Source organism: Cordyceps fumosorosea (genome assembly GCF_001636725.1).
Source record: "Cordyceps fumosorosea ARSEF 2679 chromosome Unknown scaffold_3, whole genome shotgun sequence".
NCBI classification, from domain to species: Eukaryota; Fungi; Ascomycota; class Sordariomycetes; order Hypocreales; family Cordycipitaceae; genus Cordyceps; species Cordyceps fumosorosea.
In genome coordinates this window covers 139,184-159,837 of record NW_017387303.1, presented here as the reverse complement: position 1 = coordinate 159,837, position 20,654 = coordinate 139,184, and the positions used below count along the sequence as shown (strand labels likewise).

General features: G+C 57.6%; 7 protein-coding genes across 7 annotated transcripts; 5 read left to right on the top strand and 2 right to left on the bottom strand.

Annotated features, from left to right (window-relative positions):
* Positions 1-2,219: 2,219 nt before the first annotated feature.
* On the top strand, positions 2,220-5,750 carry ISF_01734 (ATPase-like, ATP-binding domain protein; the record flags this gene model as incomplete). The annotated part of the gene is made up of 1 exon (XM_018845341.1): positions 2,220-5,750. One exon carries the CDS (start codon positions 2,220-2,222, stop codon positions 5,748-5,750), a length of 3,531 nt encoding a protein of 1,176 aa, XP_018707064.1.
* Positions 5,751-6,588: 838 nt separating this feature from the next.
* ISF_01733 (integral membrane protein) lies at positions 6,589-8,086 on the top strand (the record flags this gene model as incomplete). The annotated part of the gene is made up of 3 exons (XM_018845340.1): positions 6,589-7,045; positions 7,126-7,882; positions 7,978-8,086. 3 exons carry the CDS (start codon positions 6,589-6,591, stop codon positions 8,084-8,086), a joined length of 1,323 nt encoding a protein of 440 aa, XP_018707063.1.
* Positions 8,087-8,623: 537 nt separating this feature from the next.
* On the top strand, positions 8,624-9,595 carry ISF_01732 (hypothetical protein; the record flags this gene model as incomplete). Its single annotated transcript, XM_018845339.1, has 1 exon — positions 8,624-9,595. The coding sequence occupies one exon, from the start codon at positions 8,624-8,626 to the stop codon at positions 9,593-9,595; it is 972 nt and encodes a 323-aa protein (XP_018707062.1).
* A 350-nt stretch (positions 9,596-9,945) lies between these two features.
* On the bottom strand, positions 9,946-12,004 carry ISF_01731 (DNA binding protein SART-1; the record flags this gene model as incomplete). Its single annotated transcript, XM_018845338.1, has 2 exons — positions 9,946-11,081; positions 11,134-12,004. The coding sequence occupies 2 exons, from the start codon at positions 12,002-12,004 to the stop codon at positions 9,946-9,948; spliced, it is 2,007 nt and encodes a 668-aa protein (XP_018707061.1).
* A 1,611-nt stretch (positions 12,005-13,615) lies between these two features.
* On the top strand, positions 13,616-15,637 carry ISF_01730 (glucoamylase I precursor; the record flags this gene model as incomplete). Its single annotated transcript, XM_018845337.1, has 3 exons — positions 13,616-13,853; positions 13,910-14,491; positions 14,559-15,637. 3 exons carry the CDS (start codon positions 13,616-13,618, stop codon positions 15,635-15,637), a joined length of 1,899 nt encoding a protein of 632 aa, XP_018707060.1.
* Positions 15,638-17,389: 1,752 nt separating this feature from the next.
* ISF_01729 (cyclin-dependent protein kinase regulator Pho80) lies at positions 17,390-18,613 on the top strand (the record flags this gene model as incomplete). The annotated part of the gene is made up of 2 exons (XM_018845336.1): positions 17,390-18,111; positions 18,220-18,613. The coding sequence occupies 2 exons, from the start codon at positions 17,390-17,392 to the stop codon at positions 18,611-18,613; spliced, it is 1,116 nt and encodes a 371-aa protein (XP_018707059.1).
* A 617-nt stretch (positions 18,614-19,230) lies between these two features.
* ISF_01728 (NAD-dependent epimerase/dehydratase) lies at positions 19,231-20,196 on the bottom strand (the record flags this gene model as incomplete). The annotated part of the gene is made up of 1 exon (XM_018845335.1): positions 19,231-20,196. One exon carries the CDS (start codon positions 20,194-20,196, stop codon positions 19,231-19,233), a length of 966 nt encoding a protein of 321 aa, XP_018707058.1.
* Between the last annotated feature and the right edge of the window lie 458 nt (positions 20,197-20,654).

Here is a 20,654-nt window from a genome sequence, read left to right as displayed (position 1 = left end):
CACCTAGGCGCGACAGGATATTGCTGTTGCACGAATGCTTGGTAGTATTGGGAGTTGATCATGGATGTGTTTCAGCTGGAGGTATTGCAGACCCAATGTGGAGGGGCTTGCACAATGAGTATTTGGCCCTGTGTTGCCATGATGTTCATTTCCATGAGGTGGGTGAGGACAAGGCGGTGACTTTGGCCTGGGTGCTTGGCGATCAGCTGGGCGGCGCTACTGCAGGCTTTGGTGGCCAGCAGCCGGGTTAAATACGAAGAGCAGGGAGAGGTTCATGAGGTCGAGCTGGGATGTCTTGGGTCGTCGTCATGGCGGGCCAATAAATGGGATGTGGTGTCGCACGGCAGAGGGACGAGGCGCGGTGTGATGAGGGCGGGAGGATTAGGCCTGGACGGCTGGAGGGGAAGGGGGGTTCATTGTACAGACGACCAGCTGGCGGCGGCAAGGATGATGGTAGTACTTGTACTTGATGGTGTATGGTTTCCATTGTTTGGATAGTTGTTGTTGTTGATGACCATCGACTTTGGCAGCCGCCAAGAGTACGGCTTCCTCTTGGGTGATAAATGACCCCCGATTTGCAAGATTAGTTACTACAAACTGGTATCGTCAACGTGGTGGGGATGCCGAGTTGGCCGAAAGCGGAAGACCCTGGTCCTGAGGCTGCAGCCTGGCAGGGTGAATGTCCATTATAAGTTTGGGCCGTGCACCGTAAGTAAACACCTGTACAGTCAACACAGTATTCCGTACTCCGTAGTTACTGGCCGATCAAATCAACAAGGATTCCCGACCAAAATAAAATGGGCACGATAAATTGCTAAAACAAAACAGAATAGATGAAATAGATGCAATGGATAGAAAAAGACGAAAAAAAAAAAACAAAGGCCAGAAGGGATAGAAATATTTTGATGCGGAGTGGCTAGAGTGAATGGTGTTGGCGTTGCTGTGCGTGCGCAAGCCGCGCATGGGATGCGATGCGGCAGAGGCAGCAGCCGCCCATAGGACGACCGATGTGAGTGTTTTCCCGATCATTTTTGGTCCTCGCTTCGCTCGATGTCGGGGGCGGTTGAACGAGTAGCAGAGTAGAAGGGGTTGGATAAGGGCGATGCGTGTTTTTTTAAGAAAAACCTTGGTTTATCGGCCAACAAGAAAAACGACAAAGACACCGTTGGAAGACACCAGGGAAATAATATAGACGGGCTGTCAGTAGCGGCGGACCGGGAGGGTGGCCAGTTGAGAATAACGTATGTATGTATGTATGTCACCTGCGAACTACCTACAGAACATAGAGGACATATGCTTTTGAACTTGCCTTTCGGCCAACACAGCCCGTTGACAAGGTCATTATGCGTAATGCCGACAGCTGCTCATGAGAGATGTTGGCGATAAAGAGCGTCTTCATCTTAATCCATAGAAAAAGAAACTAAATACCAGGCAAAGTCTTGGCAGATGGCTCGACTTTTGGTGGATTTGGAGCCTAATAAAGCCCGGCCCGCTGGAGACGCCCAAAAGGCTGGCAGCTAATTACCTGTGGATTACGGTGGTGCTGATGAACCTTGTCCGCATTCTGAGTTTCTGACAGTGGTCGCTCCTCCCCACTGGCGGCGGGCCTCAACGGCAACACTCTTTTCTTTTCTTCCCGTTGTCTCACGTCCGCTTGCGCTGCGCAAAGATCACGCGCTGTCTACTTTCTGTGCGACGCACTCGTTGTGCAATTCATCTTGCCGCATTTATATTCAATCAGCTACTATTTTCCCGCGCCAACTCACTTTCCCAATCCATCCCCATTCACCACGTTCGCTACCCAGCCCTTCGGGTCCTGCCTCAACCGCCATTGCGCTGATCGACAAACGCTGTCGCACCCGACCCTGCCGACGCCAATCTCTGCAGATTTTCTTTTAATTCTTTTTGTTCCTTTATCTTCCGATTATTAACATCGCTACCGAATACGCCCTGCCGATAGAGGCCCCGAGGGGCGCCGCCGCTCTAGTTCCCGTGGCGTCTTCAACCCGGTGTGCCATACGCCATATCCACATACCGCGCCCTCCTTCGAGATATAAGCAAGGTCGACGAGATAAACAAGAAAGACAAAACAAACGAGGCGGAAGAGGCGGAAAAAGTACACGAGACAGATTCGACAGTCAAGCATGGTTGACGACGCTCAATAATGCACTTTGCGACCAAGGCTTGCCCCCATATTCTGCTGCCCATCGCCCGCCGCCATGAGGGTCGCCATTCGTGAGCAGCTGGCCATCCTCGTCATCTTCGTTGTCCTCGCATGCTTGATTGCCGTCTCCGTTCCCACCTGGAGCTTTGTTTACAACTTTGTCGTCGGTGTCGAGACCTCCAGCCTCGCCCTCACGGCCTCGCTCAAGGCCACCCGCATCAGCTCCGAGATCAACCTGCTCCTCATCATCTGCCAGTCCGTTGCCAGCCGCCTCCTCCTCCAGGAGGCCTTTGTCGACTTTTACAATGGAAACGCCACCACCAATCCCTTCGACTCGGCCCGCAAAGACATTACCAGTGCCATGACTAATAGCCAGGTCTCTGGCCTGCTCCAAGCGCGCATTTATTCTCGAAACATCACTGGTGCTGCTGATAAAGGCCTCCTCAACGTCACCGCCGCCGGCATAGGCAATCAGGAACGGAACATTGCTCTCCCCTATCTTACACCAGACGGCCAACGCGCAAACCTCAGCGATACCCAATGGGGGTACCCTCCCGATCTCTATCCCAACATCACCTACCTGGCTACAGGTAATCCCGTCAACGGCCTTCCGGACACACAAGCCTGGATAGCGGATGCTTTCCCAAACGTTAGAATCAGCGACAAAGGAGGCCTGCTCCTGGGTCCTCTCATAGTAAATGAGACTTACGCCCTTATGTCCCTGACCATCCCCGTTCGATCTAATTATAATTCGCGATACTTTCTTGGCTACATGACACTTGTTGTGTCCGCAACCTCTCTTCTCGAGGTCCAGACCTCTCGCGAAGGCTTGGATAAATCGGGCATGGTCCTGATTGTTGGTCCCGCCCACGCCTCCAACAAGTTCTCTGGGACCACGACGCCCAACAATGGCTCCCAATCCCCTGAAAAGTTCGCTCTAGGCGCGGTCAAGGCACATTTCGTGCTGCCACCCATAACCCCTCAGGGGCAAGCTGACAGGCATGGAAATCGAGACTACGAGAGCGGTAAATACACAAACACCGCCTTCAGCCTTTCGCAGTACGAATCCGTACTCGATGTATACTACAATAATGCCACCCAGCTCAACAATGCAACCGCCGACTTGTCCACCACAAACGAGCAGGGCATCCCTGTAGCCGTCGGTATTGCCCGTCCCCAGTCTGACCTCGTCAACTGGGCCGTGGTCGTGGAAAAGGCGAGGTCCGAAGCATATCAGCCAATATCCAAACTTCGGCTGATTCTTCTCGCCTGCTCCTTTGGAACCGCAGGCCTTATTCTTATCCTCGTCATCCCCTGTGCCCATTTGGGTGTCAGGCCCATCCGTCGTCTCAAAGAGGCTACCGAGAAGTCTATTCGGCCTCCAGGTTACGAGGATGAATTTGAAGTGAGCGATGGTGACGGACCAAGCTCCGGCGCGACTCGAACCACAACGTCCAGCAAAGGCCGATTTTTTGCTCCTTTACGGCGCAGATTTAGGAAAAAGAAGAAGCCATTGACTGCAGCCGAGATTGAGGCCCACCGACGAGTCTTCAGGATTCCTGGACGAGTAGAGCAAGGAAAGCACTTTGTGACCGACGAACTCACTGAGCTCACCCAGACATACAACAGTATGACTGATGAACTTTTAAAGCAGTACACGATCCTGGAAGACAAGGTGGCTGAACGCACGCATCAGCTTGAGATTAGTAAAAAAGCTGCCGAGGCTGCCAACGAGAGCAAGACGCTCTTCATCGCCAACATCTCTCATGAGCTCAAGACGCCCCTCAACGGAATCATGGGTATATGTGCCGTCTGTATGGAGGATGACGATCTTAACCGCATCAGATCATCGTTACGGACTGTGTATAAGTCGGGAGACCTGCTGCTACATCTCCTTGAAGATTTGCTGAGCTTCTCCAAGAATCAAATCAGCCACCAAGTCAGCCTCGAGCGAAGAGAATTCCGCCTCGGGGATATTAAGACACAGATTGCGTCGATCTTTGACAAACAAGCGAGGGAAAACAAGATCCAGCTCTCTGTTGATTATCTCTCATTTGATAGTTTGCAAGGGCCAGCAGAAGCGCTGCATCGCAGCCCAGACGAACGGTTACCAGCTTTGGGGCCACCTGGCATGGGCCGGCTGAAGGATGCGTACCTCATGGGTGATCACCACCGCATTCTGCAAGTTATCATCAACTTGGTGGGCAACAGTGTCAAGTTCACCCCAGTGGGCGGCAAAGTGGCGCTGCGCATACGCTGCCTGGGCGAGGTCGAACAGACCAGTAGTGATGAGCTTAGCAGAAACTCGTCTCTCTCTCGGTCTCCGTCTGTTGCGCAGGCCTTGCGCACTCGAACGCGCGGCAACTCCAGCTCCGTTCACTCCAGCCATTCAGCAACAGCAACAGCAACGGCTGTGAAGGACGGAACCGCCCTTGAGATTAACCCCATGGAGCCCAAGGTGACTCCGCGTGTCTCTGTGCGCGAGCGGTCCGTATCACCACCGCCGATCAAGTACAAATCTTTCATCTTCGAGTTCGAGGTGCAAGATTCTGGGCACGGCATTCCGGAACACATGCAGACCAAAATCTTCGAGCCGTTTGTTCAAGGCGATTCTGGCCTGAATAAGAAGTTTGGCGGCACAGGCTTAGGGCTGAGCATCTGCGCTCAGCTTGTTAAGCTCATGGGTGGTACCATCGGCGTCAAGAGCGCACCCGAGCAAGGCTCTATCTTTACCATGCGGATACCGCTTGAGTATGTCAAGGACCGTACTCCGAGCACGGCCTCGTCGAGCATCCGATCTCGCTCTGCCAGCGTGGATGAGACACAGCGTAAGTCACTCACGAGTATGACGGTCAGCAACGGCACTTCAAGCGCCAGCCATAGCGACCAAAAGCACAGCAGCAGTGGTGGTAGCGCCGGTAACACCGCCAACCACCTTCTCGAAAATAAGCCGCGCCTCGTCGGCCTAAGCGTGCCGTTCTTCACCACGAATGAGTCACCTCACACCGATGCTAGCAAGAACTTTGGCACACGCGGCGCGCGTAGCACGGGTAGTAGCAAGCTCAAGGTTCTAGTAGCCGATGATAACGCGACAAACATTGAGGTCGTCAGCCGCATGCTCAAGCTCGAAGACGTCTACGACGTGACGGTGGCCAAGGACGGGCAAGAGGCGTACGAGCTGGTCAAGGAGAGCATGTCGGGGTCGCCGCAGGCTCAGCAGAAGCAGTTTGACGTCATCTTCATGGACGTGCAGATGCCTAATGTCAATGGCCTCGAGTCGACGCGCCTCATCCGCAAGATGGGCTATGTCGCGCCGATTGTCGCCTTGACGGCCTTTTCCGAGGAGAGCAACGTTCAGGAATGCATGGCGTCGGGCATGAACGAGTTCCTGAGCAAGCCCATACGGCGGCCAGCGCTGAAAAAGGTCCTCACAAAGATCTCGACCATTGAGGAAGAGGACCTGACGTTGCAGCCACCGCCGACGCCGCCACAGGGACTGCAGGTTTCGCCCCCGCCGACGCCCCCGACGACAGGTGGTGACGAGGTCAACGGCCTCGTGGACGAGGAGAAGACGAAGGCGGCCTGAGAGTTTTGGCCTGGATTCGTCCGCTCCCTGAAGAAATAACTCTCGCAGTCCCAGGAAGGGCAAGGAACTGTATAACTTGACCGCACATGTAAGCTGTTGAAGTAATTAAAAAGCTGTACATTGATTGTTAGACTAAGCAAAAAGCGATGGCGTTTTCTTTCTGTCTTTTCGTTACTTTTATTTTATATCAGCTTCAAAACTTTTTTTTTTTTAGAAGGTAGGTTGGTCTTTTCAATGGCAGGCCTTTTTCAATGGCAGGCCTTTTGGATATTCAGTTGTTCTTCCTTTCCTTCTTACACATGTACATGTATATATACAGACACATTCAGCAACAGGGCTCATAGAGCAAAAACGTCACACAGCGGCCACTCATGAGATGACTACTATAGTACAATGCAGCTCATATTGACTTTCTGGGCGACCACTTACCATAACTCCTGGAAGATTCGGTGAGCTTCTCCAAGAACCAATCAGCCGCTCAGGCTAGAGCGACGAGTACTCTGCATAGAGGTAACTAGATTTCTTTGTCTTATCTGTTTTAATCCCTTTTAAAGAGCCATAATGCAAACCGGCCGTACGCTAAGAATGCATGCCCAAGGGAGAGAGAGGTTCGTGGCGTGTTTAGAGTTCCACTGAAGCACAATCGCCAGGCCCCACCATCGACGTCGAGCAAGTATAATTGCATCGCCAGAACCGCACGACTTTCAACAAAGCATCGCCCAGTATACTCCCAAAAACAAGTCATAATTGGCTCATAGCATCTCAATTGAGGGACGAGAGTCTTCCAAACCGCTTCTAGAATTCAGCGCTGCGGCCAGTCGCCGTGGACACTGCCGCGATGAGCCCTCACCAGCGAGAGTCGCACTCATCCGCGCCGTTTTCCCGGCACGGCAACCACAAACTGTCGTTGCATCACGCCCGAGGACCCGTCTCTTTCCTCCATCCAACGCGAGGACTGCTGCGGACCGCGCCGGAAACGCCGCCCTCCCCTGAAGACGCTGCCGACGCTGCCGACGCTGCCGGGACGCGCGTCGGCAAACACGACCAAGCGGCGGCCTCGGCGCTGCCGATCAAGCAACCGCCTGAAGTCGCCGGGGTTCACTTCCTGTGGCGGTCGAGAGACAACCGCAAGGGACGCCATCCGCTGCGCGTTCAGAGGCAGCCTCAAGGAGGTGGCGTGGCCCTGCCGCGGCGGTCGTCGCACCCCAAGGAGGTGTTGAGGGGCGTCGTTGGCACGTTTACGCAATATCCCGTGTGGGACATATCCTGGCTGGTGGCTTTCATCTTCACTTGGGGTAGTGTAGTCTGGGTTGTCAATGCAAGTCTTTTCTTGTACTGGGCGAGAACGAGGACCAATGGCTCTTTGCTGACACAGATTGGTTGCAGGGCTTCTTTTCTTGGCTGCCACTCGTGCGGCCGTCCACGGGGTTTCCAAGCGAGAGCGACTACGGCGGCGGCATCACCGCCTTCATCGGGGCCATCCTGTTCTTCGAGGTCGGCTCGGTGCTTCTCGTCCTCGAGGCCATCAACGCCAACGACGCGGACTGCTTCGGCTGGGCTGTCGAGACGCTGGTCGACCAGCACCACACGCGGGCCGTGACCTTTGTCGCCGACGCGGAGCTCTGTCGCCACCACCACCAAAACAAACACAACCTCGTCGGGAAACCGCGGCGCCATCTGCTAGCCAGCAGCGCGGATGTCGAATCCACAACCACCACCAAGGCGAGGAGGCGCTGGCAGTGGTGCCCGTCCTGGCAGGACATCCGCCACCGCCACATCTATGAGCTGGGCTTCCTCGCCGCCGTCGCGCAGTTCTCCGGCGCCACCATCTTCGGCATCGCAGGCTTCACCGCGCTGCCGGGCATCGCGGAGCACATACAGGCGCCGCAGTGGCACCTCAACGTCGCGTACTGGATCCCCCAGGTGGTCGGCGGCTGCGGCTTCATCGCCAGCGGCCTGCTCTACATGCTCGAGACGCAGGAGCGCTGGTGGCAGCCGGCGCCGCGGCTGCTTGGGTGGCATATCGCTTTCTGGAATCTGATCGGCGCTTTTGGATTTACGCTCTGCGGCGCGCTGGGCATGGCGTACGGCAACACGGGGGCGCAGTACCAGGCGGCGCTGGCGACCTTTTGGTGAGTCCTCCCCGAAGCGGTGAGACGCTTTACAATCTTGAAGTGCGCAGAGAGAGAGAGAGAGAGGCTAATGACTTTATCATTTGGAAATTCAGGGGCTCCTGGGCATTTCTAATCGGCAGCTACCTGCAGCTGTACGAGAGCCTGAACAAGCACCCCGTCGAGGAGGTCAAGGCAACCGCCGATAAGGAGGCGTCGCCTTGAACAACGGCAGGGGTGGGCGTGAGACAATGCCCGTCAGAATACGAGTGTAGAATAAGCCTTGCAACAATCCAAGTGGTCGTAATGGTGTCCTATTCGACCAGTGGACCGTCGCCTTCCGCATGAAGCCGCGTTGTGCCACCGCACGCTTCACTGCAGTGCGACAAAGAATCACCCACAAAGAGGCAACACCCGCAGACCGAAAGTTGGTCCAGTACGCGGCCGCTCCTCAACGCGCGCCTTTTGACCAATTTATATAAGGCAGCAATTTTCCAGTTGCAGTTGAGAGTGAATTCCTTCTCCCTGCAGTATTTCTTATATGCACAGGGTACTCTTTTACCAACGCGACAGTTCTCACGCAAAAGCAAATCGCAAGAACAGTCACGAGCGTATAGTTCTCGAGACACAGATCTTCTAGACGAAAACAAGGTTCCTTCGCTAAGAAGAAAAGAGAAACAGGAAACGCGGGTATATCCTCTTCCAACTGTGGGAGAAAAGGAAACGAAAAACCCCCTTGCCGCAAAACGCACGACAGGCATGATGCAACAACTCCGCGGGGAGCGAATCGTTACAACAGCCGGACCCGCCACGCCGGACAGTCCCCGGCCGCGGCCGGACAAGGTCTCACTGTCCTCGTCCCGGCCGTGGAGTCGGTACCCACCCCGTACCGCCGAGACTCGTCACGCTCGTCACGGATACCGAACCCCCTTGCATCGTCGCCCGCGCAAGCCGGCGCTCGTCCGCAAGCAGGTGTCCTTCCACGGCGTGCCCAGTACTAGCAGCGTGAGTGGCGGCCTGCACGTCACGGGGCCGGCGCGCGAGCGCCGCCGGCAGCAGCGTCTGCGTGCCGCGCACTTCAAGGGCTGGGCAGGTGCGTTGCGAGCGCGCGTGAGTGCAGCGTGGGGCGGCTCAAAGTCTCCCTTGCCGGTCATGGTTGACGCCGGTGGTGGTGGTTGTGGTGGCGCGTCAAGCCGCATCGCACCGCGGGGCTCGATACACATGCATGTGCAGGGTGCGGAGGGTGCGGTCAGCGCGGTGCACCTCGGCGTTGAGAGGTCGCCGGCGGCGGATTCGAGTCCTAGAAGAAAGGAGGCAGCAGCTACTTTGGGGCCCGACGCGGATACCGGCACCGACATCCCCGACCGCGCGCACGCACACCGACGCTCGGCACAGCCACGCGTACCGGGATCGAGACCAGAAGAGCTCCCCCCCCCCCGCCGGTGCCTCGCCCACTGCGCGGCGGCGGCTGAAACGACCCGCCATGCCCTCCCCCGCGGCGCAAGTACACGCCGCGGTGGCAGCCGCGCGCTTGGACGCTGGCAGCAGCAGCAGCAGCAGCAGCAGCAGCAGCAGCAGCAGCAGCAGCAGCAGCAGCCGCTGCCGTCCAGACCAAGCGACGGCCCTCGGCGGCGTTCGGAGCGTCCGGCAGCCTCGTGCGAGATGGAGCCGCTGATTGACCACGTGGGCGAGGAGACTGAGGGGCGGGGGGCGAAGCGCCGGTACTGGGTTTGAGCTGCACCAGCGTCATGGGGTTGTGTTGTGGGCGTATGTGCACGTGTATGTGTGTCTCTTTTCACATGATACCTGGGTATGGCTAAACACAAAATGGGGGTTTCCTCATGTTGGTGTATACATGCAGGATCGGGGACTGACAAAAGGGGCGTGGGTAATGATGGATTGAGACGGAGTCTTCTGTTTGGCGGGTATTATCTAAAGCCGATGACGCAACGTCACTGTATGATAGTTTTTTTAGAGTACATATAACCCTAGGGAATCGGGGGTCTCGATGAAAATTTCACATCTCACCCTCCACCTAGAAGCTTGGATTTTTTTTCTCTTTGCTGCATTCCTTTGCCACCGTCTCACCCCAAACGGACACCCGCCTCCTTGCGCTTCTTAAGCTGCTGCGCCGTGGCCCTGCTCATGCCCGCGCTCTGGCTGGCGTCGAACATGCTCTGGGCCTCCCGCCGCCGGTCCTCCTCCATCTTCTTGAGCAGCTTCTGCTGCTTCATGTTGCCGCTGGACTTGCCGTGGAAGTGGTGGCTGAGGTGCTTGAAGGCGTCCTTGGTGTCGAGGTCGCGGCCGAGCTCGTCGCGGTACTTGAGCGCCACGGTGGGTTGGTAGCTGGCGGCGAAGAGCTCCGCGACGCGCCGCGACTGCTGCTGGTCGCGCCACTGGTTCTGCTGCCGCGCGTACTCCTCGCGCTCGCGCACGGACATGCGGTCCAGCTTGCCGCTGGCGCGGTCGCGCTCGCGCTGCCGCCGCGTCTCCGCGTCGAGCTCCTCCTCGAGACGCCGCTTCTGCGCGAGGAAGTCTTGTCGCCCGCGGAAGGCGGCGTGCTCCTCGTCGCCCTTGGAGGCCTCGACGAGGCCGCGCTCGCGGAGCAGGGAGAGGGCGGCGCCCATGCCGCTGCCGACCATCTTCTCCTCTTCCTCGGCCTGGTCTTGCTGTTCCTGGGGTTCTGGGTATTCTGTCTCATGAACCTGCGCGTCGTCCAGGTCCTCCATGACATGGTCTTCGCCATGCTCCTCGGGCTTCGCTTTTCGCTTTGGTGAGGGGCTTCGCTTTGGTTTGCGGACGACTTCTTCGGGAGCGGCCAGACCAGAGACAAACTCAGACACAGCTCCAATAACGAGACCACCATCTTGTTGAGCTTCGAGACCATCCTCCTGGTCCCCTTGCTCCTTCAGCATCTTTGCTAGGTCTTCTGGGCGGATCTTCTTCCGCTTCTTGAGCGCGTTTCTTCTTTGTGTCGCTAGTGACGCTTGCAGGTCGTCGTCGTCGACGAAGGTGTCCGATACTGACTTTGGCTTCTTGCGGATGCCGTCTTTGCTGTCCACGTCCATCTCGTTATCTGCTTCAGGGACAGGCTCTGACGGGAAGATGTCGTCCTCGTCTTGTTGTTTTTGTCTGGTTTGCTTGGACTTCTTCTTCTTGGGTTTCTTGATTTTTATTTGCGAGGCGTCGAGGTAGTCGGATGAGGGCTGTGTTCCGTCACCTGCGCAACAGTTAGAAACATTGCTGTATAAATTCAGACTGGCCATACGTACCAACGATATCGTCCAGGGAGACGTTCTGCTGCGTCTTCTTTGCGGCTGGCGCACTGAGAATGTCTGCTAGCTCGGCGTTCATGCCCGTTTCATCGAGCGTGAAGCGCTTCCTCTTCTTGCCAGAGATTTCTTCGTCGTATTGCGCAAGGATGCCGCTGGATTCCTCGCCATCCATGGGATTGTAGCCAGGACGCTGCTTCAGCACATCCAGCTTATCGTTTAGACTCTCCTGCTCGCGGACGGCCACGTTCTCCAGCTCATCCTCTTCGTCATTGGCATCAATCGCCGCGTCCTTCAACGTCAGGATCTGCTCGTCGCCGTCGAGGAACGCCGACATGTCGTGGCCGACCTTGATGCCGGCCAGGTCCTTGGACGTGTACTGCACGGCCGCCGCCGCCGCCGCCTCCGCTACCGCCAGCTCCGCCTCAAGCTTGCGCGCCTTGTCAATCTTCTTCTGGCGCTTCTTCTGGCCGGTCAGCCACGCGCGCGCGTCGGCGGCGTCGGCGGCGTCGGCCTCGCCCAGACCCTTGCCGTCGAGGACGATGTTGCGCTGGGCCAGCTCGCGCGCCCTCCTGGTGGCGGCGGCCCTTTGCTCGCGCCGCCGCTTGTTGGCCTCGTCGTCGAGGTACTTCTTGTAGTTGTCGCCGCCCTCGGCCTCGCGGGTCTCGAGCGTGCTGCCGCGCTCTTCGTCCGGTTCGGAGTCCGAGTCGCTGGCCACTTCCGCACCCGGGACGGGCAGAGGCTTCATGCCCAGCGACACACGTATGCGATTCGTCTCTTCTATCGTCGCGGCGTCCATCTTGGCGAGGTCTGATGATGCCAGCTCAAAATTTGGAGGGATGTATTTGGGGGCTGTTGCCTTGTAAGTCATAGCGCTGCGACTAACCTACAGCGCCATCTTGTTAGTGGACTTCCAGAAAAAGTTTAGCCGCAACTCTTCCGCCATGGCACGTGACGGACCCTCAATTTTTCGATACGTCCATAAAGGCCCGCCAAAATTTCTGCTTCTTCTTCTTTCTTTCTTTTCCTTCTTCACGGATCTGTGCCCTTCGTCCTCTGCTTCGTGCGGAGTTGATGTCGTGCAGCTCGATAACTCATGGAGCCATCAACTTGTTATGATGTCAATTTTCCTATCGACAGGTCCCAGAATGATCGGGGGTAATGGTTGCACTGCTCGTCGTCCTCCGTGGCGGCTGATGCGGTGATGACGGCCATGCTCCCAGAGCGTTATATTCTAAACCATTGTCCTAGGTCGTCGACCGATGCGGATGAGGCAAACCATACGTCTTACATATCTTAGCGAGCGACGAGATTGCGATTCGAGGTGGGATACCTGATTGAGGGGGGTGTTGTCAAGGAGAAGTCCCCCTCGACTTTTGTTTGGGATGTGGATGCTTTGCGCATTGGATAAGCGATGCACATGTGCTAGCGAGCGGAATCGTAGACTTTGTTTGATGCCCCTATGTGTAGACCTGAACCACCCAGTTGCGCCTTTTGCTGCCGAAATGTTGATACCGCCCAATCTCCAAGGCAACCTGGTCTCTTTTTCGGCGATATATCGTCCACCAATGCACCTTTGGCCGGTTCCCTGAATCGCGCGTTCAGCCAGTTTGTATGCAAGTCCTGATTGTCTAGCTGCAAACTTGCTTGTTCTGCTTTCTCAACAACCGCTTGCGCTGTCGTGTCTACTGCACCTCGCTACACCTGTGACAACTTTCTCAAGGCAAGTGTCGGCTTGGTTTGGGTGGAGAAATAGCCATCACTGTCGGCATGAGAGAAGCCCCGAACAAACCCCCTTGAGCCGCCTCAGCTGGCCTGTGATGCCATCCCATCCATATTGGCCGTCATGCCGAGCTGAATTACGCTCATTGGTGGACCTGAATTAGTGTCGTCGACGCGCACCACTTAGACTGCAACCCACAGATATGTCGGTCCGGGATGAGGGGAGCTGTGCAGGAGCTACGCCGCGATCTGCATGCGCTGTCAACGCGGACATGGCTTTTGCATTCCCCAGACTAATAACTTTAAGCCGAGCTCACGCCGTTGAACTGGAGTGATTTGTGACTTGTGATTGGCGAGCTTGTTTGTGTTGTCGTTTTCGAAGCGAGAGGATGGGCTGTTTTAGCAGTAAGACAGCGGCTGCCGCCCCCCCGCTCCCCATAGAACAATCCACCTCTTGTTGACCTTCCATGAATGGACTTGTGCCCCGTTCTGTCATCCCCTTCATCGCGTGACAAACGGCATATTGTATGCCGTTGCGGCCCCTCGATTACGACGCTGCGCAGGGCCCAAGTCGGGCCGTTCGTCTCTTAGCTGGTGCCGGTCCCCACGGGGAAATCGTACCCACCTCGATCTCCGACTACAACACCCAATTGCGCGACGAACTGTTTTGTTATATAAACGGTGCTGGCTCGCCCTATTCACGATGGATGCGGTATCGTCATTCTGGAATAATTCTTCCATCTCATGCACTCAGCCCATCATGCACGTTTTTGGCAGTGTCTTCTTGCTTGGCACCCTCGCGGCCCAAAAAGTCCTCGGTCTGCCCGGCATTACTAGCGCCCAGCATCTCCAGAGACGGGATGTCGACAGCTACATTGCTTCGGAAGGGCCCATTGCGCTGCAGAAGCTGCTATGCAACATTGGCTCTGATGGCTGCGAAGCGCAGTCCGCAGCCGCCGGTGTCGTGGCCGCGTCGCCCAGCACCTACAACCCAGACTGTATGAAGCAAACCTCACCGATTGCAAAGCGGGATGGGCTAACGCAACATGAACAGACTGGTACACTTGGACGAGAGACAGCGCCTTGGTGTTCAAGTGCCTCGTCGACCGCTTCACCAACTCGTACGACGCCAACCTGCAGAAGCTCATCCAGGAGTACGTCGGCGCGCAGGCCAAGCTCCAGGGCGTCTCGAACCCGTCCGGGTCGCTGTCCGACGGGACCGGCCTGGGCGAGCCCAAGTTCAACGTAGATCTGACCGCCTTCACCGGGAACTGGGGCCGTCCGCAGCGTGACGGGCCCGCGCTGCGAGCCATCGCCATGATCTCCTACTCCAACTGGCTGGTCGACAACGGATACGCGGACACAGCCAAGTCCGTCGTCTGGCCCGTCGTGCGCAACGACCTCGACTACGTCGCCCAGTACTGGAACGGCACCGGCTTCGACCTGTGGGAGGAGGTCAACGGCAGCTCCTTCTTCACCGTCGCGAGCCAGCATCGAGCGCTCGTCGAGGGCGGCCGCCTGGCCGCCAAGCTGGGCGAGGAGGCCGCGGTGGCGGCGCAGGCCCGGGTCGCGCCGCAGATCCTCTGCTTCCTGCAGTCGTTCTGGGTCTCCTCGGGCGGACATGTCAATTCAAACAGTGAGTTCTACTGCGCTGGTACGAAGTACAAAGTTAATGGTTATACTAACGGTGACGGCGCGTGCAGTCAACCAAAACAACGGCCGCACGGGCAAGGACGTCAACTCGATCCTGTTGTCGATCCACAACTTTGACGCGGCTCTCGGGTGCGACGCCGCCACCTTTCAACCGTGCAGTGACAAGGCGCTCTCCAACCACAAGGCCGTCGTCGACTCGTTTCGGTTCTACGGTATCAACAATGGCATTGCTAAAGGTAAGGGCATTGCCATCGGCAGATACTCCGAGGATGTGTACTACAACGGCAACCCGTGGTATCTAGCGACGGCGGCCGCGGCAGAGCAGTTGTACGATGCGCTGCACGTCTGGAAGCAGCAGGGCTCCCTGCAGGTGACGAGCACCTCGCAGGCATTCTTCAGCGACTTTGTGCCAAACATCGCTGCTGGCACGTACAGCAGCGACTCGGACACGTTCAAGAACGTCGTGCAGGCCGTCGCAGCCTACGCGGACGAGTTTGTGGCCGTCGTGGCCCAGTACACGCCATCCGGTGGTGCCCTGGCCGAGCAGTTTGACAAGAACGACGGCTCCCCGCTGTCCGCTCACGACCTCACCTGGTCCTACGCGTCGCTGCTGACGGCCATTGACCGACGCGGCGGCATCGTCCCGCCATCGTGGGCCAGCAGCGGCACCGACAACAAAGTCCCCGACTCCTGCTCGGCGGCGACGGCGGCGGGCAGCTACACCTCGGCGACGGCGACCTCGTTCCCCGCAAACCAGACGCCCAAGACGGGCGCGCCGACCTCGACGGCGCCGGCGCAGCCGACGTGCACGCCGGCGACGTCCGTGGCGGTGACGTTTTGGGAGACGGTGACGACGCAGTTTGGGCAGACGATCAAGCTGGTCGGAAACGCGACGGAGCTGGGCGCGTGGAACACGAGCGCGGCGCTGCCGCTGGACGCGAGCCTGTACACGGCGCAGAACCCGGTCTGGAAGGTGACGGTGACGCTGCCGGCGGGCGCGGCGCTCGAGTACAAGTTCCTGAACGTGCAGACGGACGGGTCGGTGGTGTGGGAGGCGGACCCGAACCACAAGTACACGGTGCCGGCGACGTGCGCGACGACGGCATCGAGGGCGGACTCTTGGCAGTAGGGGGCCGAGCCCATTGGATGGGTTTGTTGAAGACGGATAGCAGACGACACCAAGTGCAATGGAATGGGTTTTGTGCTTGGTAGACTGTAGGTGGTGTGGGAATGGCGGACCATCAGTTTCTGGCCCAAGTTTCGGTCATTTCCCCCCTTTTTTATCGGCCATCTTATAGCTCAAAAAGTATGATTTACTTTCACGATCATGACATGTCCAACTCTTGCTTATTTTTGTCCATCTCGCGTGGACCGAGCGGGCACGGAAAGCTCCATCCCGCCGCAATATCGGACAGATTACAAACATGGAACATGGACGCTAAATCGCGGATCAAGCCCCTGTGGAACAGGCCGATGCGTGATTCCCGAAATTTCGAGTCTGGGGAGCGGCCGATTTGGAATGGCCAGAGCAAGTCGATGCGGCACGTGGGCGCGGTCTTGTCTGGGAGAGGTGCGTTTTTGGGTAGCGGGGGAGGGGAAGCTTTGTTTGCATTTGGACGTCGGTGTGTCTATGAAGGGGCGCGCGCGGTAATGGGTCGATTGAGGGTTCGTGTCGGTAGATGTGGAAATACGTAGCCGAGGGAAGGAGATGAGGCTATCGTGGGTGGAAGGAAGCCAAGCCAAAGCCAAGAAGTGACGATGAAATCAGCAAATTGTCGCATAATTTTCGTTACGTGCGCTACGGATACGCACAGTGGTAATTGGACAGTCGCAGTGGTTCATCAGTGAAAGAGCCTCTCTACTTACAGTGGGCGGTGGGTGACGCCATCCACGTGCGCTACTGCAGTGCCTGCACAGCAGATGCCCTTCTGGGTTTCGCGGGCATGGGCATGGTCGCGCGAGCACTGGATCTTGTACCAGGGACCTGGATGCTTCGCACTGTCTCAGTTTATCTGGGGGGACATCACGGGTAGTGAGTACTTGCTCCCCTCGAAAACTGCCGCACCCACCAATTCGCCCAATTAAGCCTCCCCTGTCCTGTCCCTTGTCTCACACCATCTTTCGCTTTTTTCGCCGCCGCCTTGCCAGTTTGCTTCTTTGCGCAAGGCAAGGTTCATCCGGGCATGAATGTCAATCGAGATTAGATTCCCTTTACTTTTCCTCTTTCCTTTTTCCTTGTCGACCTTCTTCTCACCTTGTCTGCCCTCCCTACTGTCTGCGCCTTCCTTCGTCCGCGCCAGCCTGGGCTAATCCCCCTGCCAAACTTTTACCACTTTTTACCGCGCCAAGGGTTCGCCGCAGACAGGTTCATCCATCCACCAGCCCAAGACAAAGACACAATCCCACCTGCCTCTCGTCGAGGCACAATTCAGCTTTCAACTTGTGCTACAACAACCACCGTCCCTGTCGCAACGCACCCACCGCTTGCAAACAAAAACTACCTTTCCAATAGATTCAGCATTTTCTTGCTTTCGCCTCTGCTGCCACTCGTTACTTGCTTGACTGCCATTCGCAAGCAAGGCCTCATACCTGCGCCCCTGCTCCGATCCCGACATTGTCGCGCTTCCTCTGCATTTACGACATTGCCGCGGCTAACCATCCGTACTGCAAAGAGCGACGATATCGCCGATAGCGCTGTCGTTCGGGTTCCAATTTGCCACAGATCGACGAGGCAACAGCGACCGGCCCGCTCGCTGCCCTATCCCATGGTTGATCGCCAAAGCCGTCTGCCGCAATAACGCATCGCCCCTGCGAAATCTCTCCATCGCATCCCCTCGCCGCCGGCTCATCCCATGGTCTGCGTGACGATGCGCCGAAAGCCATGCTGAGGCCTTCTCCCGTTCTGACCCCTCCCTCCGCAAACGGCTCGCCGACAGCCTTTCGCTATGCCCCGGCACACTCGCCGCCTCCCCCTTCGCCCCGATCGACCGCGCCCCCAGCGGCGCCAATAGGAACACCAACACGCTCCGCGGCCACCGCCTCCCTGGCCTCGAGCCCGCGTTTGATAGCCTCCCCGCGATCACGGAACCGAGCGCGATCCCTCGCCACCATGGCTGTGTCCGACACCATCGTTGGCCCGTCTTCTGCCGCCACGCCTTCCACGCCTTCCACGCCCGCCTCAGATGCCAAGATTGCCACCACCCGCATGCATGGCCAGCAGTCGGGTCCCGTGGCTGCAGATGACGGTTCGGCTACCGCCGGCGCCAAGCAGCACACCGCCGCACCACCGACTTCGCAGCGATCCTTGTCCGATGCCACATCCAACGGTAGCGCCCTCACGCATGCCTCCCCCTCCAAGCGCCGCGGCGAAGAAATCGAAAGCCATGCCGCCATGTCCCAGCCCGCAGCCTCTCAAGGCGACTCCACACAGCCCGCAAAGCGTGCCCGTCCAGATGAGCAGCCTCCCAAGGTCCTGCCGGCCCGGTACGAGCTGTGTCCGGTCGACGACATGGTCGAGCTCATCTCCCACATGCTTAACGAGCTCATCGCCACCAACGATGCCATTCGCACCACTAGCGGTGGTCTGACCCGGTTTCACTCTAGGTAAGCGTGCCCGTAGGTCACTACAACGTTGGGATATCAAGCTAATCCGATTTTTTCTTATACCTGCAGGGCCGCTCCGGGAATATCAGTTCGTGACTATTTACATAGATTAGCAAAGCACGCCACGCTTATACCGCCGCTTTTGCTCTCCATGGTTTACTATATTGACCGCCTCTGCGCTCTCTATCCAGAGTTTACCATCAACACTTTAACTGTGCATCGTTTCCTCATAACCGCCGCCACCGTCGCCGCCAAGGGCCTCTCCGACGCCTTCTGGAACAACACAACTTACGCCCGCGTTGGCGGTGTACGCCTTGCGGAGCTGAAGATGCTCGAGCTCGAGTTTCTCTACCGTGTCGACTGGAGGATCGTGCCCAATCCAGAAGTGCTGGTTGCCTACTACCGCGGCCTGGTCGAGCGTACCCCGGGTTATGTCCTTGAGGGGGAAGGCTCCGATGACATGGACAATGGCGTCCCGAAGAGTGATGGCAACGGTGAATAGAGAACATCGTTGGAGTGGATTGGGAGATATCGCTCGAGCTATAATGATGTACCACTGATTTCAAGGATGATACATGAGAGCGACATTCTTCACAGCAACATTTACAGAGATTGTGAGCGCGACTATGAGCGCGACGCGGAAGTCTACATTAAGCAAGAGTGTGAAGATTGGTGATACTTTGTGTGTTTGGTGTACTTGGGCATATGGTGTTGTGTTTTTCTTGGCCTGATTTTGGTTTGCATTAACTGGTGCTGGTAGCACGGCGGCGTTTGATAGATGGGGAAAACGGTTACATCTCGAGGGGGGTTCGATTTGGATTTTAAACCAGCGTTGGTAGCGTTTGTATTATGCTAGCCGCTGTATTTTTTTTGCAATACTGTACAATTCTTTTACATTTGTTGTGACTGTGGCAAGTATAGGGGTCTGGAGATGTAACTGTCATTATGTTGCTCGCTGAGTGTAATGTGCATTGTGATGGCAATCTGAACGCAGACTGATAGTGAAAGAGCGAAAGCGAAAGAAAGCAAGAAAGAGACAGAGGCAGAGGCAGAGTGAGCGAAGAGAGCCGCCCATTCCATCAACCCATCATGAACACACAGCTTGGCATCAACGCTGCCCTACTTTCTCTCCTTCAAGCCCGCTGCATACTCCTGAACCGCCTCGAGGAACGTCCCCGCCGGCTCGAACCCGGCCGCCAGCGCGCGGCTCACGTCAAACTCCTGCGGCCAGCTCTCGAAGAGGCGCGCCTCCGCCTCGCTCGGGCGCTCCCTCCTGACCCGCGCCAGCGCCTCCTCGCCGCCGACCTCGCGCAGCGCCGCCAGCATCTCGCCCACGCTCACCGCCACGCCCGGCAGCAGCACCTGCCTCGCGTGCGCCGGCAGGCAGTCCCGCGGCAGCGTCAGGCAGCGCGCCAGGTTGCTGACTAGGGTGCGCGGCGAGCACACCCAGCAGCGGAACGCGTCGTCCGTCACGGGCAGCGTGGCGGGTTGGCCGGACAGCGGCTCGCGGATGACGGCGGACATCCAGGAGCTGGCGGCGGCGGTGGGCGCGCCGGCGCGCACGACGATGCTGGGCAGGCGCACGCAGAAGCCGACGACGTGGCCGCGGCGGGTGAGGTCGTTGACGGCCAGCTCGACCATGAGCTTTTGGGCGCCGTAGGAGCCCTCGGGGGTGGGCACGGTGGACTCGGAGGGGAGGGCGGGGAGGGCGCCGCCGTAGACGGCGCAGGAGGAGGCGTAGATGAGGCGGATGCCGCGGCGGCAGCGGGCGCGCACGGCATCGAGGAGGGAGAGGGTGGAGTGGAGGTTGACGCGGTAGCCGAGGTCGAGGTCGGCTTCGGCGCCGGAGGACATGATCCCGTGCAGGACGTAGATGGCGTCGAGGTCGGGAGGGAGCAGTGCGTCGGGGAGTGGGGAGGCGGTCAGGTCGGCGGCGATTGAGATGGCGGAGGAGGAGGAGGAGGGGGAGGGGGGGATGGGGGGCGCGTGGAGGTCGGTGAGGATGAGGCTGTGCTGGGAGGAGAGGAGAGAGGAGGCGAGTGTCTGTCCGACGAAGCCACCGGCGCCGGTGATGAGGACCTTCATGGTGTTGGTGCGGGGTGTGGACTTTTTTTTTTGCAAGCTGGTGGTGGTGGTTAGGATGAGCCGGTCGAAGGATTTCTTGTCGCTTGAGAAATGAAAAGAAGGAATTGGTAAGTATGAATTTATAACGGTAGAGGATATAGTTAGGGAGCGGCCTTTACGCCGTTGTGAATTGAGGGGTTGAAACCGGGACCTGGATGGGGTTGTAGACGGACTTGTCTCCGCAACCGGCGCCGGCACTGGGCCGGTCGCGGGGCTCCATCTGCTCTGATGGATAGCCCCGTGGAAATCAGTACAAGAACGCCGACGAAGGACCGAACTAGAAACTGGTGCTGCTTATCTTTTAACTGAAAATCTGCGGACCGTGCAACCAGCTCCAAAGCTACTTAAGACTTGTGTAGGTGAGGGGAAGGTAATGGGCCCAAGGCGACTGGCCAAGAGCCCAGCTAGAATCCAATATT